The 13,465-nt window shown below is 43.0% G+C and overlaps 1 protein-coding gene and 1 pseudogene across 1 annotated transcript in view; one reads left to right on the top strand and one right to left on the bottom strand.

The window, feature by feature from the left end:
- The window catches only part of LOC146204787 (nose resistant to fluoxetine protein 6-like), a 90,196-nt pseudogene extending 87,282 nt beyond the window's left edge, over positions 1–2,914 (bottom strand).
- Positions 2,915–3,207: 293 nt separating this feature from the next.
- rt (Protein O-mannosyltransferase rt) overlaps positions 3,208–13,465 on the top strand; it is a 55,955-nt gene continuing 45,697 nt past the window's right edge. The window contains exons 1-5 of the mRNA XM_084589491.1: positions 3,208–3,570; positions 3,853–4,019; positions 4,198–4,301; positions 7,812–7,862; positions 11,544–11,793. Of these exons, the coding sequence (XP_084445617.1) occupies positions 3,418–3,570; positions 3,853–4,019; positions 4,198–4,301; positions 7,812–7,862; positions 11,544–11,793 (725 nt within the window). The 5' untranslated portion in view covers positions 3,208–3,417. The remainder of the gene's footprint in view (positions 3,571–3,852; positions 4,020–4,197; positions 4,302–7,811; positions 7,863–11,543; positions 11,794–13,465) is intronic.

The following is a 13,465-nucleotide window of genomic DNA, read 5'->3' as shown; positions in this document are numbered from 1 at the left end:
GCAAACTGGGGTAGAGTTGATCAGTGAGCAGTTTTTTCAGAAATCGGGGAAATGGCAGATTTTGGGAACGATGTCTGGTGTGCAAAAATGGGGTGTAATTGGGTATATACTGCAGTAGAATGCTGAGTTGGCCGGGCGAGTTGGTTGTAATTCATTTTGGATGGAAAAACAATGCAAACGGAGAAGGACAGGAAGCATACAGATGAGTGTCGTCCGTGTGCTTCCTGTTCCTTTGTCTTTTGCACTGTTTTTCCATCCAAAATGAGGTAAAATTGGGTTTTACACAAAAATAAACAACCCTATTTATATATGCTGTCTTCTAAGGGTGCACCAAAGATGTTGGTGAGGAATGATAGACAAGTACACCTGAATTATTAATTGCATTTTGGTAACCTTTATTTGTAGCAGGCTCAGTCCAAGAGGTTTAGCTGAAAATGTCAGTTAGTTGATTATCATTATTCTCCAAACAATGAACAATGTTGCTCAAATTAAGCAGCAAGAAGTTTCGTTGGGACTGGTTTTATAGGGTTTAACATGCCAAAAGTAGTGAGGGACACCTGGGGTTTTGCATGTGCACTGACACTGCATAGTACACGGGCGCCTTGCTTCGCATCGAAAAGCGGCCGGTAGGATGCGATTCTGCGTGCAGCAGTCAAGCACCCTAACCATTGAGCCACCACGGCGGCGAAAAAAGCAGAGTGCTATGTTGCTGATGTTGGAACTAGCTATAGCAGGTTTCTGCGTACCATTTGGCCTGGCACAAAAAGCGCAGTGATTTTCCTACACCCTTCAAGGTATGTGGTCCCCAGTTCTGAAGCCAAAGCTTAAAGCCAAGGTCGCAGTGGCCGAAAGTTTGACCTTCAAGTGACCTTGACCTACTTAAGTGTGGGCGACCACGATTCCATGGTGTCCACCCAAAAGTATACTGTGCCTTTCCCCAAAACCTAACTTCACTGGGGATATAATGTGCACTGACCATCGCACAACACACGGACGCCTCTTCGTTTCGATGGAGGCGAAACGAAGAGGCGTCCGTGTGTTGTGCGATGTCGTGCACGTTAGAGATACCCAGGTGGTCGAAATTACTTCGAAGCCCTCCACTATGGCGCGGCCAGCAGGTATCCACAGAACAAGTGTAGCAGATACTGCGCCTTTCCTTTCCTGTGAACTAATTGCAATATTATTAAGAAAAAACATTACGGGTAGTGACGAGGCCGTAAGCAACAATCGAAGAGGCTGGTATTACACTGAAATAAAGTTTTTATTGGGCTGACTTGCGCCCGCAAAAGAAGAATTCGGCGTCTTGACCTTAACCTCACGTGATCTCGAGTCATCTGATTGGTGGAAACGCCGGAACCGGGTGTTGCCACTACGGAACTAGAAGAGGTGTGAAACACCATGTTCTGGCGTTTCCACCAATCAGATGACTCGAGGTCACGTGAGATAGCGACACTTTGATAACGACGCAAACTGAATACGGGCCGGTGTAGGTGTCCACCTGAAAGCATACCTCTGTCACACGGTCATTTTCGATCCTCACTGAAATCTACCTGCATTGAAGTTTTCAAGAAGGATTGAAGCATCTCGTGCTACATGGGCGTTTTCAATGAGCATTGAAATTTTCCTCATGTGCACTACGAGGGTGTCGACGACCGCTTTCGAGTGTGCTTGAAATCTCGAGATCGATTGAGGAAGCAGCTTGAAGTCAAGCAGGCTCGAGCTCGATTGCACTTGAAAGTTACCGTGAGTCAACCTCGATCTGCATCGAGTTGAATGCAGATAGAGTTCAATGAGGATCGAAAATGTCCGTAGGACAGGGGTATAACTTGCAAAAAAAAAAAAAAAAAAAAAAAAAAAAGAAAAAGCGTGTTGAAAAGGCGGTGTTCGCGCTACCACTAGGTTCAACCCATACTTAAACCAATTTTTTTCTTACCTTGATTCGTGCCGATTTTTTTTTTTCTTTTACACTTTATGATAAACTGTTCGGGAAACTGCTGCCCGCAATTCTTGCTGGGGGGCGAGCTGGCCCAATAAGTGCCGTTGAAGCTCACTTTAGTGTGGTGCCCTGAATGGTAACATGCCGATGGGAATCTCAAGCAGACATCGGACCAACCACATGCCCGATGTGTTCCACACCAGCTGCAGAAGTGGATGTTCGTCACCTGCTGTGGACTTGTGCAGGGACAAGGGCATCAAGGACACAGATTCTGCGCGAAATGGGACTAACAACAAGGGAAGAGGTCTTCTCTAAATGGCTCACCGACAACGATAAGAGCGGGAGCCTGCTCCGGTTCCTTACGGAAAATAATTTACATGAGTTTCTATATGTCTCGTGACAAGCTTGTGTAAAAAAAAAAAAAGTCTTACTGGTTCTAGCAGGAGCCAGCAAAGTTACTGGAGCCATCTGGCCCGGGAGACGCAATATATCGACATTAACGTTGTTATTTTTGCTTCTCCTGTTGCGTCCAAATGAAACCAGAAAATATCAGCAACTGGAAATTTTCAACCGACAAGTGACAAAAATGGTAAATGTGTAGCACTACTGCACTATCGCACTATCACATGTATCGGTCGCAGCAGCTGCTGCAGCTAGGTCGTTCACAGTAAAGCTGATTACATCATCAGCTCTGAGTATAGCTGCAGGGTGAATTCCCAACGGAGTAGACAGCTCAGAAACGGCGAAGTTCTCCACATCCTTGTCACAGCCTTGGAAGGTCGCAGTCACGGTAGTGTTTTCGTACATGTGAAACGTAACAACGCGATTCTTGAGTTTTTCCATGAACTGTAGATACTGTTTCCTGAGGTATGCCCTCGCTGCTTGCTGTCGCACCACCAATTCGTCCACTTCTTGCGGGGGCTCACGACTCTCCTCGCCTTGCGAAGGCTTCTCAGAAACCGGTATATTGAAGTCCATGACCGACGTGAACGTTCTCTACCGCTTGTGAAGGGGCAACCAAAGTAATTGTGGCAACCGCTTGCAGTTCGAACTTCGCAGGTTCACACACGCCGCCACGCCGCCTTTATGTAAACGAAAAGCATACGGAAAACTTTCTGCGTTCCCCCAAGGCCAACCTTTATGGTTCTCGGAAAAGCCACCGAGCTCGCCGAGCTAGCGAGCTAGTGTACTAGAAGGTGGGTGTACTAGAAAGCACCCTAATCGAGCCGAGCCAGCCAGTCAGCCTCGAGCACGAGCCAGCTCGAGCCGCTCGAGCTCGAGCCTCGACGATCGCACCACGTGACAAGTGATGCTTTTCCGGTAGTCAATATGGCTGCCACGTGGTGCAGGCGGTGCGAGGTGGTGTAGTTTAATGCTAGTGATCGTAAGATCGTAGTTCTAATGGCATTCGTTGTATATTGACTGTACTTGTACCGTTTGTTGTTCCCAAGTGCCAACCCTGCTTCGAATTCTCTGGAAAGATGAGCGAGGTGAAAAATAGAAAAAGGAACACCGCAAAAGCGGTCACTGCCTCAGCGAGCTTGTCACCTGTTGATGCGACCGACGGGAGTGACGACCCCAGCAATGCTAACGGTACCCTTCATAACGAAGATACTCCTAAGGAGATATCACAGGTGATGCTGCCAGCTTTGTGACTACAGTGGTTTAGTTTCTATTTATTCAGGATTTTGTATCGTTTGTAGGCATCCCGAAATTGTCAGCCTCCTCTAGGAGAAATTATGAGGGGTCAGGAGCGCCGACTTTTGTCTAACACAACAGATACCCATGCATAATAAACCTCTAATACCCATTTAGCGGCCATTTATCTTTGCTGTAATGGAGTACGTACGCAGTTGTTCGGTAGGGATTCCATGCCTGTACTTCTTGGCTGACCACCAAAAAATCTCGCTCTGCAGGTTCGCCGTGAGGAAACTAGCAGCGCACCTGGTTATTTGAGCTCTTGGTTGAATGGCTGCCACAAACCATTTACCCTCAACATCGAAATTGATGCAATGTCGACCGCTCTTTTTCTACTGGCGCTTCTTACAAGAATGTGGAGACTAGAACAACCACGCAGCATTGTGTAAGTGTTCTGCCTTGTTATTTGTCTCGCTTAAAACCTTCTTTAGCACATCCTATAACTACTTAATTTACCACTTAATCGTTGTTGGTCGTTCATAGGGTCTAGAAATGTCTACAGTTTTCTATATTTCAGAGTAGCCTTATGAAGGCAACAAATTCAGCCTTCTTTTGCATTGCAGATTCGACGAGTTGCATTATGGAAAATTTGCAAGCTTGTATATGAAGAATATTTTCTTCTTTGATTCACACCCACCTCTTGGAAAACAGCTGGTTGCTCTAGCAGGTAAAATGCTACTGGTATTGTTGTTTTGACACTTGCTAACTTTTACCCTGTGGACTCTTTTCCTGGTCATATGCACTAGTGGATGAAATGCTGTGCTATTGTGCTCTTGACATTCTCCTACTCGTATGTGATGATTGCAAACAGGAGCTGCACAAAAAGATGTGGTCAACAGAAGATTAGACACCACATAGTCACTGAAAGCAACATAGCACTTGTATTGTTGGGAAGTTTTCCTCGCTGCTTTGTGTGTCTCAATGTCTCCGACGACCTCTGGCACTGCATGGTTATACACAAACACAATACACACACAAGAGAATTAAACCAAGACGTTTACACAGATTCGCTCGCTACCAACTGCCTGTTTTTGTGGTACGAAGAATGCATCACAAAAAACGTAGGGTTACTATAAGAAGAAGTAAACAAAAGATTCAGAAAAAATGCAAAGAAATTCAGAATGAAAAAAAAATTAAATAAAGATAAAACGAAAATAATGACAAATTACGTCTAAATTGTTGTCCCATTGTCCAAACGGAGAAGTATCCTCCTTGCTGTTGAGTGCCACCGACTGAACACTCACGCATTCCCCTTCTTCCCCCGAAATCATCTTGAATGCTTCAATAATCTGCCTTTTAAAAGTGTCTTTTGTGCTTGCCAGCACCTTGATTTCGGTGAACCTTGGTACACAATGGGTGCCCCTGAAGTCCTGTTGATCATCTTCCGTTTTACGAGAGCAATGGGTCGCCAGGTTTCCTGGAGCAGACAATGCGGCACACGAATTTCTGTGTTCCCTTAGCCTTTCATTGATGCATCGGCTAAGGGAACACAGAAATTCGTGTGCCGCATTGTCTGCTTCAGGAAACCTGGCGACCCATTGCTCTCATTGTAAAATGGAAGACGATCAACAGGACTTGAGGGGCACCCATTGTGTACCAAGGTTCATCGAAACCAAGGTGCTGGCAAGCGCAAAAGACAGATTATTGAAGCATTCAAGATGATTTCGGGGGAAGAAGGAGAGTGTGAGTGTTCCGTCGGTGGAGCTCAACAGCAAGGAGGTGATACTTCTCCGTTTGTACAATGGGACAAGAAGTTAGACATAATTTGTCATTATTTTCATTTTATTTGCATTTAATTTTTAATTCTAAATTTCTTAGCAGTTTTTCTGAATCTTTTGTTTACTTCTTCTTCGTACCGCAAAAACAGGCAGTTGGTAGGGAGCGCATCATCTGTGTGAACATCTTGGCTTAATTCTCTTGTGTGTGTATTGTGTTTGTGTATAACCATGCAGCGCCAGAGGTCGTCGGAGTCGTATAGCCAACTAGCCCGCTTGCAAGTACTACTGTGTTTCAGTGTGCTCTGCTGTTGGCAATCACACAACCAGCTACCCCAGGGAAGTGTGTTGTATTGCAGATTGCAAGGGACAAGAGACATTTTAACTATTAGTGTTTGATATGCACAAATAGTTCAAATGCTCTCGCCGCTACTCTTTTGGCATTTGCCAAATTGTATAACATATTACAGTTTGCATTGGCCTTATGTCGAGCAGTGTACGCCATGGAGTAAAAACTAAAATTGGAAAGCAGCAGATGGCTTCCAGGCCAAGTGCATTAGTCCATGGCGGTTCACATTGGAATAAAAATTATTTGGTTGCTTTGAAATTATGGTGCATGTCTATTGCCACTGGGTGCAGTTCTATCACTTATCATGTACGCACTCATACTTTGTTCCCTCTCTTTCCTTTTCCCTCTCCAGCCTTGTCACTTTCAGTGAGGTGGATTAATCGCTTTTTGTATCATCTGCCAAGTTGCAACAGCAAAATTAGTTCAATTTTATGGAATGGTGTTTGTGGCAAAAACAAATTACTGTTTTAATTTAGTGGCAACAGTTATTATAAGCTACTCATCATAAAGGCTGAGAGGCTTTGCATCCTGCTTCTGAGCAATAAGTTTCATGTTCCATCCCCACTCATAGCAGCTGCATTTCAAGGGTGACAAATACAAATACTTGTATACATAGATTTCATTGCATATTGAAGAACTGCAAGTAGTTGAAAATGTTCCAGAGCGTTTTGCTGCAGTATGCCTACTATAGTCACCTCTTAGAATTTGGCACACATGAGTGATTTTGAAATCACAATAGCAGTTACAAATGCATAGTAGTGTTTTTGCTCTCTTGCGGTCTGTCCTGTAAGGAAAAAGTATGCTGCTTGTTTATACTTGTGTCCGGCCTCAGAATGGAAGTAATTCTTGGTGCCAGACATGAAAACAAAATTTTGTGACTTTCCCTTGTTGTTCTCAAAATTCACTAAAGTGTGTATGTTGCCCTAGTCATAATATTGGGAAAAGCCATTGGCAATAGAAAAAATGTCAGTGCATCAAATCATGCCTGTGAAAGAGTATGGCTTTTCCTGAGTGCTATGTTGAGTGTTGTGGGCTGCCTCTACCAAGCTCGGGCAAAAAATAAAAGAAAAAATTAGTTGTGGTTGAACTCTGGTTAATCCTAGTTGAATTGCAATAGCAATGGCGGGAGCTTCTTTTGCCTGCTAGATTACTCCCCTATCATGCCCTATCAGTGTTAGGTGCTAATTATTTTGGACACTTAAGCTCATCCTTTAAGAGTATGACGCGAGAGCGTAAGCTACCAGCCCACATATAAACGAGAAGGGTTCAATGCTGCTGAACCGAATGTTGAGCGAAAGCATTAGCAGCGGGTGACAGAGCGTTCTTCGTTGTCTTCTTCGTCTTCTTCATCTTAGTCTTCTTCGTTGTCTTCTTTTTTGTCGTCCTCTTTTTCGTCTTCTTAGTCGTTTTCTTCCTCGTCGTCTTCGTCTTCTTCGCGGCTGTTCAAGGTCAAACGTGGCCCTTCCCGGTACTACGCGACGGGCCGAAACCTGGCGTAATATTGCTATCGCAATCAAAGTCAAAGTGTAGCAGATTCGAACAAAGGAATTCTTCATAAGAGGTGAGGGCAGAACGTCTTAGCTATCGCCACAGTTGATTACTCTGCCTGAACTGCTACACACTTGTGCTCTGCATCATACATTGTTGTCTCCATCAACTTCAATCAGTGTGCAAAAAGGTTTTGCATGTCCTACTGGGTTTGACTACATTAAAACATTACAATTTTCGAACCAGTGTTCCAGTTAAGCAGCATCACGTATAACAAGTGCTAAAAGGGGTTTGAAATCGCCATTTAACTAGAAACAAGCCTCTGGAATAAATACAGGATGTCTGCTAATTTTTGTATGTGGTCTTTGTCTTTTTGCACTGAATAATTGTCTACAAGGTGCATTTTTGGGTAGAAATTGGGTTTAATCTTATATGTTAAGAAATCTGTTTTAGGTGCAATAATTGTGCAATACTGGGTTTTTCTTAAAGTGAAAGGCCTTACGTATAATTTCATCGCAGTTTGCCTTTCAGGCAGAATTTCATGTCATGTTCAGCTCAAAACTTCAGTTTAGTTGTGTGTGTGTTCCTATTGTTCTTTACTAGAATTGTGTTCTTCTGTTCCCAGGGTACCTTGCTGGGTTTGATGGGGAAACTGAGTTTGACCGGATTGGTGGAAGTAAGTGACTTCCCTTTATATCTCTCTTTTTCCTGCTTTGCATGACTCGAATAAATTTTGAGTTGTATGTTTTATTTGAAGCACCACTAATATGTTTGCACGAACTAAAATAAAAAAAACCTACACAGCGCATGAAGCACACATTCTTGATTGTCTAGAGCAATCATTGATGCCCTGCGTATACCAAGGAGGCCACATAACCAGATAGAATGCCTTCTTTACCCTTTGGCAGTTGGGCTACCCTTTTCACTCCTCGCTGCTCATGGCAAACTTGCTGTTAAGTGAAATCAAGCAGAAAGGAGCTTTGCTATATTACGGCGTTGTGGCAATGAAGGGTGACATTTATCAAGCACCTGCAAAAATGTGGAATAGTGTTCTTAGCGCAAGGCGGATGTGCAAGAACTAGTACTGTTGAAGCATAGTGTTAGCCTGCAAGATGTTTTCTGTGGAACATGTGGCAACAAATGTGCAATTTCTAGTCTGTTGATTAAAGTGTACATTTAACTGTATTGGGCGTGAGCTCCACCACTGGAGCGGGCGGTGCTAATGTCTACCTAGAGGAGCAAGTGGGATCACGTGACTCCGCTTACTGCTGCTGAAGCAGGCGCTGGATTGAATATGTGCATTTTACAACCTTAAAGTCATGGTTTTCTCTTCAGTTTTGCTTTTTGACGTGGGCCAGCATCACACACTTTCCTCTTGTGCCGTCGCTGTTGTTGCTTTAGTTTATTTGAGCTAGTGACATGGTCTGTCACTCCTCTGTATATGTGACAGAACCCGGCTCACGCTTTCATTTCTATAAGAAAAACTAGCTAAAGGAAGCTTGGTTAAATATGTTGCCAATGTGTAAAGAAGTGAGTGGTCATTCTTGTGTGGACGAAATGCGTTTCATCAAGCAAGATTTCATCTATATGGAGTTGGAGAGTTCCGTGAGTTGCAGCCAAAGGACTTACGCTAATTAAGGTTTATGTTCTTGCACCTATCACTTGTGAAGATAACGAAGTCTGATTGAGGGCGGGATAGAAAATATACTGCCTTCTTCGTCAAGCAGTACCTACCGAGAGCAAGGAACGTTCGTCCGAAAGTGGGGAGGTGCCAAATTTCTTCTCAATGAAGGCACTGATGCCCGAAACTAAATGTTTCTTCTGCCACGTGCAGCGGTAAGCGTTATGACTCAGGAAACTTCAGCAGTAATTTCAAATGACCAAGAAAGCAAATAACTATGCATACCATGATCTGCTCATGTAAGGGTAAAAAAATAAAAAAAGACTACGCGGAAAAACACACACCCACTCAAAGCTCGAGTGGCAGTGATTGCGGTCAGTGTGTATAGAGGAACCACACCTCTGCTTTGCACAGTTGATTTAAAAGATTTCTTCACGTCATCCGCGGTGTTAAACTTGACTATTCAAGGATTAACCAAATGGCGGCGCTTCTGCCGGCACTGTGCGAAGTGCCCCGCATCTATCTCTGCCTGAGAGCTCCATTCCTTTAGCAAAGAAATTTGATTACAGAGCAAAGCAGCGATGTAGCGGCGCAGCGCTTAATTTTCTCAAGATGATTGCAATGATTTATGACCACTTATTTCTTACTGGATGTGTCACATGTTCACCTTATTTGACAACAGTGACAAATGCGCCGAAGGTGTGCGGCAGCGTAGTAGTAGTTGAAACTCGCCAGGCTACGCTTCGACAGCTCACGGACTCTGTGAAATGCCTTCTTGCTGAATAGTGTTTGCCTAATATGTCAAATAGTCTCCAACAGGTCTATACCAAAGTGTATATTAAAGACAACAAAAATAAATTCTGGTTTAATGCACAACTAAACTGCCTAGGAAAGCATCACACAGCAGAAGTTCAACGCTCATTATCCCACTTACTGCGACACGCAGCGCTGTCAAGAGGCGGCGCCGCAGTATGTCCTCGCGCCTAATGTGTTTTCATTCTTTTAGTTTCGACTATACAAAGCAACTCTGACATAATCCTTGCAGCAACACTATGCGATTAGTTAGTTGATTAACGTTGACACATTTTTAGAAGTATAGTGAAGGACAAAACACTTCAATAGCAGAATTCTTTTTCATTTCTGTGTTGCCATGGTGCTCCATCTTTTGCTAGATGTGTAAGACAGTCAAGAAATAAAAGGTTCATGTTCTTTGTTACTCAGCTTTATCATACATTCTAGTCTCTAGACTTGGTTAGCTGTTATCCTTTATTTCTAAGCACAAATAGTTTATGTGGGTTACAGAATGGTGAACATTGACTTTTCACCAGTCATGTTTGTGAGAGTGTTTGTCATGAAATGTGCACATGAAACTCAATGATGTCTTGTGTGTTTAGTGAGCTTGATTCTGTGGCAGCAATTGTTTATCTGATAAGTTCGAATAGGATTATTGATGTCTGTGCACGAAGAAGTTTAGGGACACTATCTGTGTGATTACTTTGTAATTTTGCATGAACTAATACAAAATCTTGCCTATACCTTGCTTACAGCTCTTACCTTAGTTGTCCACAAAACTAATTCTTCTTTGCATGGGCTCGTGTTTTATGCATGTGCACCACCAGCCATAATAATAATGCACTTCGATGATCAAACTGTTCTCATGCCTTAGTAAGTGAAAATTAGGAACTATTGTACACATACCTGGCGATTTTTTTCATCGGTTACAGATTTTTATTTTAAAAGTTGTGCGAGATACATTGGTATTGTCTGTGCAGGTTGATTGCACAACAAAGCGGATATTATGGTCATGAGAGAGCTTAATGATTAAAAATTATTTGACAGTTAAGTGATATTGACTAGTCAAATTTTTTACTTTTATTTCAATGGGCAATGCGAAATTGGAGGCCATCAACATGGAAGGTCAACTCAGTTTTAAATTTCTTTTTTAATTGTCAGCGTAGTTCGAGATATCCAACATCAGAAATGAGCATTTAAAATCTTGTTCAGTGGGTTTTCCCACGCTGCATATCTTTAAAGAGGTGTTGCAGTGCGTGGTTTTATCACCAATATTTTGCTAACTGTTTCTGCGTCACCAATACAGAAGTGGCATCTGTATTTGATGCATAGAAAGTGCGAAGAGCGCCATTTTACAAAGATGCAATGTGGAAAATCCAACTCGGCAAGTTTTAAAATGTGAATTTGTGGCATTTGATATTTCAGACCACATTACCAATTGCAAAAATTTAAGAACTCTACTCACATTTGATGTTGACAGCCTTCAATTTTACAATATAATGTTTCCCCTCAAAATAAAAAATAAAAAGTTGATTAGTTACTTTTAGCTAAATGATCACCTAACTAAAACTCTATCATGTATGTTGCATCCCCATTGCTGTACAACCAACGTGCACAGGCTCCAAGAATGTGTCTGTCATAGCTGTTAAAATACAAATCTGTAATCATTAAAAAAATTACTCATTTAGTAGCATATGCCGCTAGTGCACTCACGTGAAAACCTTCCAAAAAAACCATCATATATTCTTTATGCAATGCATGAAAAATTTTCAAATGCCAAAATGTGCTCCCTAATATTTTTTTTTGTGCCTGTACATGCTGCTTTGCAGCACAGAAGCGCCCTGTAACTTTCTGCTTGTACCTTTTCGCCATCTTCTTTTTCTCCGTCTGCTTTCTTGCTGTGTTAGTGCGACGCTAAGGCAACATTTTGTATTTTTTTTATAGGCTACAGTCCATCAGTTCCATTGTGGGCATTGCGATTTGTGCCAGCGCTGTTTGGTTCGCTGCTGGTTCCTGTCACCTACCACTTGGCACTGTCACTTGGTTTGGCCCAGCTGTCGGCCGCCCTAGCTGCTGTACTTGTCTTATTTGAAAACTCTCTGCTGACCCAGTCACGATTTGTCCTCATGGAAGCCATCCTTATGTGCTTCTCAGCACTTGGCTTACTTGCCTTGCTCAAGTTCCGAAGACAGAGGTCAGTTATAGTGAGGATGTTTGAAGTGGATTTGTTTTGACTTGTAGAAATGCAGTGTGATTCTGTTTTCATAGCTTCAGCACACTTATTTGATTTATCACATGTCTGTAATATTGTTCTGCAATTAACCTTGGAGGAAAATGATGTTTTGCACCTTTATTTTTCGGCTAGCTTCCACTTTACATGTAATTTTTTATGAGTTATATTTTTCATAGCCTATAGTATCTCTTCCTTTGGCAAGATTGGTGTGTTCATATAGTAGGGGTGGCAGCCTAAGTGGCCAAATTTATCGTCTTCTAGTGAGATTGTGCAATGTCAGCGCTGTTTTCAAGGGTCAGGCCACAGTCCAGGCCAGGTGGTTAATGCCATGAACGCTCAGATTTTTTTCTAATACAGTGGCAAACTCCAAAGGCACAGGGATTCAAGCCATAGGCTTTTTTCATGCAAGGTAGATGCTGTACCTCTACGCCATCACTGTGCTGGTTTATCTTTACAATACCTCTGAGGCAGAAATGTGGGAGCTAATAAAAAGGATCAAAATCTTGGTGTGAGTTAGTTGCTGGTTTATCATAAGTAAAGTAGAAACAGCGCAAGAAACAGGGACAGAAGAGGAACACACAAATGACAGGACTGGCGCTGACTAGCGACTGAAATTTTATTGAAAACGACAGAGCTTTAAATACAGACGGCATCACATGACCAAGTAGACCATGTGATGCCCTGTCTGTATTTAAAGCTCTGCCGTTTTCTATAAAATTTCAGTCATTAGTCAGTGCCAGTTCTGTTGTTTCTGCATTCCTCTTCTGTCTATTTTTTTGCGCTGTTTCTACTTTACTTATGATAAAAAAGCTTGAGATTAAATTGAGGGCAGTGCACTGGGTTATATAGAAAGGAAACTGATGGGTGTAATCAGAGGCAGGAAGTGTGCAGAGTGGGCCAAGCAACAACAAGCTGAGTTAATGATATCCTAGTTGAGACCAAGAAAAAGATATGGTCGTGTGTAATGCAGTACATATAAAGTGGTATGCACTGGCGCACAGCTATGCAGCTGCACTGCTGCATGACACCGCCAGCCCCCATGCTTATGGGGCATGTAGCAGAGGTACTCCTGCCACTCTTGCTCTGCAAGCATGCTTTCTTTATGTTGTGGTGGCTCGTGTGTCACAATCTTCGTGTTGTCACTTGGAATCCGCATACATTGCAAATTGGGGCTTCCCGCACACGATAGTTGTCTGAAAATGCATGGTAAACAAACGCCAGTAAGGGTGGGCACCTGCACCGGTTAATGCTGTTTGAGCTGAGGTTAAGAAATGTGGGCAGCAATGAACATTGTGTTTGTAGATTGGGTTCTGCTCTATTCCGAAGGAAAACTGAGACAGCAGTTAGTGGCGACGTGCTTCTGTAGCCCGTCAAGTCTCTTGTGGTTCAAGTACGCGCATGGGGAAGAGGACGCTACCAGATGGCTGCGACAGGTCTGCGGTGTTCTTGAGTTACTGTGGCCGACGTATCTGCGCGGAATATTTGATTCCTAGCTCTACTACATATATGCGATCTAGGCACGGTGCTCCAGGTTTTAACCTTGGAGTTACATGCAAATGTTGTGGACTAGCTGCAATCAGAAAAAGTGCAGGAGGAGCACCAAGGCTTGCCTAAAGGTTGTATGAAATGATTT

The sequence above is a fragment of the Amblyomma maculatum genome, chromosome 1, assembly GCF_055883805.1.
Source record: "Amblyomma maculatum isolate TAMU_Amacu chromosome 1, ASM5588380v1, whole genome shotgun sequence".
NCBI lineage: Eukaryota > Metazoa > Arthropoda > Arachnida > Ixodida > Ixodidae > Amblyomma > Amblyomma maculatum.
Note: the sequence above shows the minus strand (reverse complement) of the source record. Positions and strands in the feature narration are given on the sequence as shown.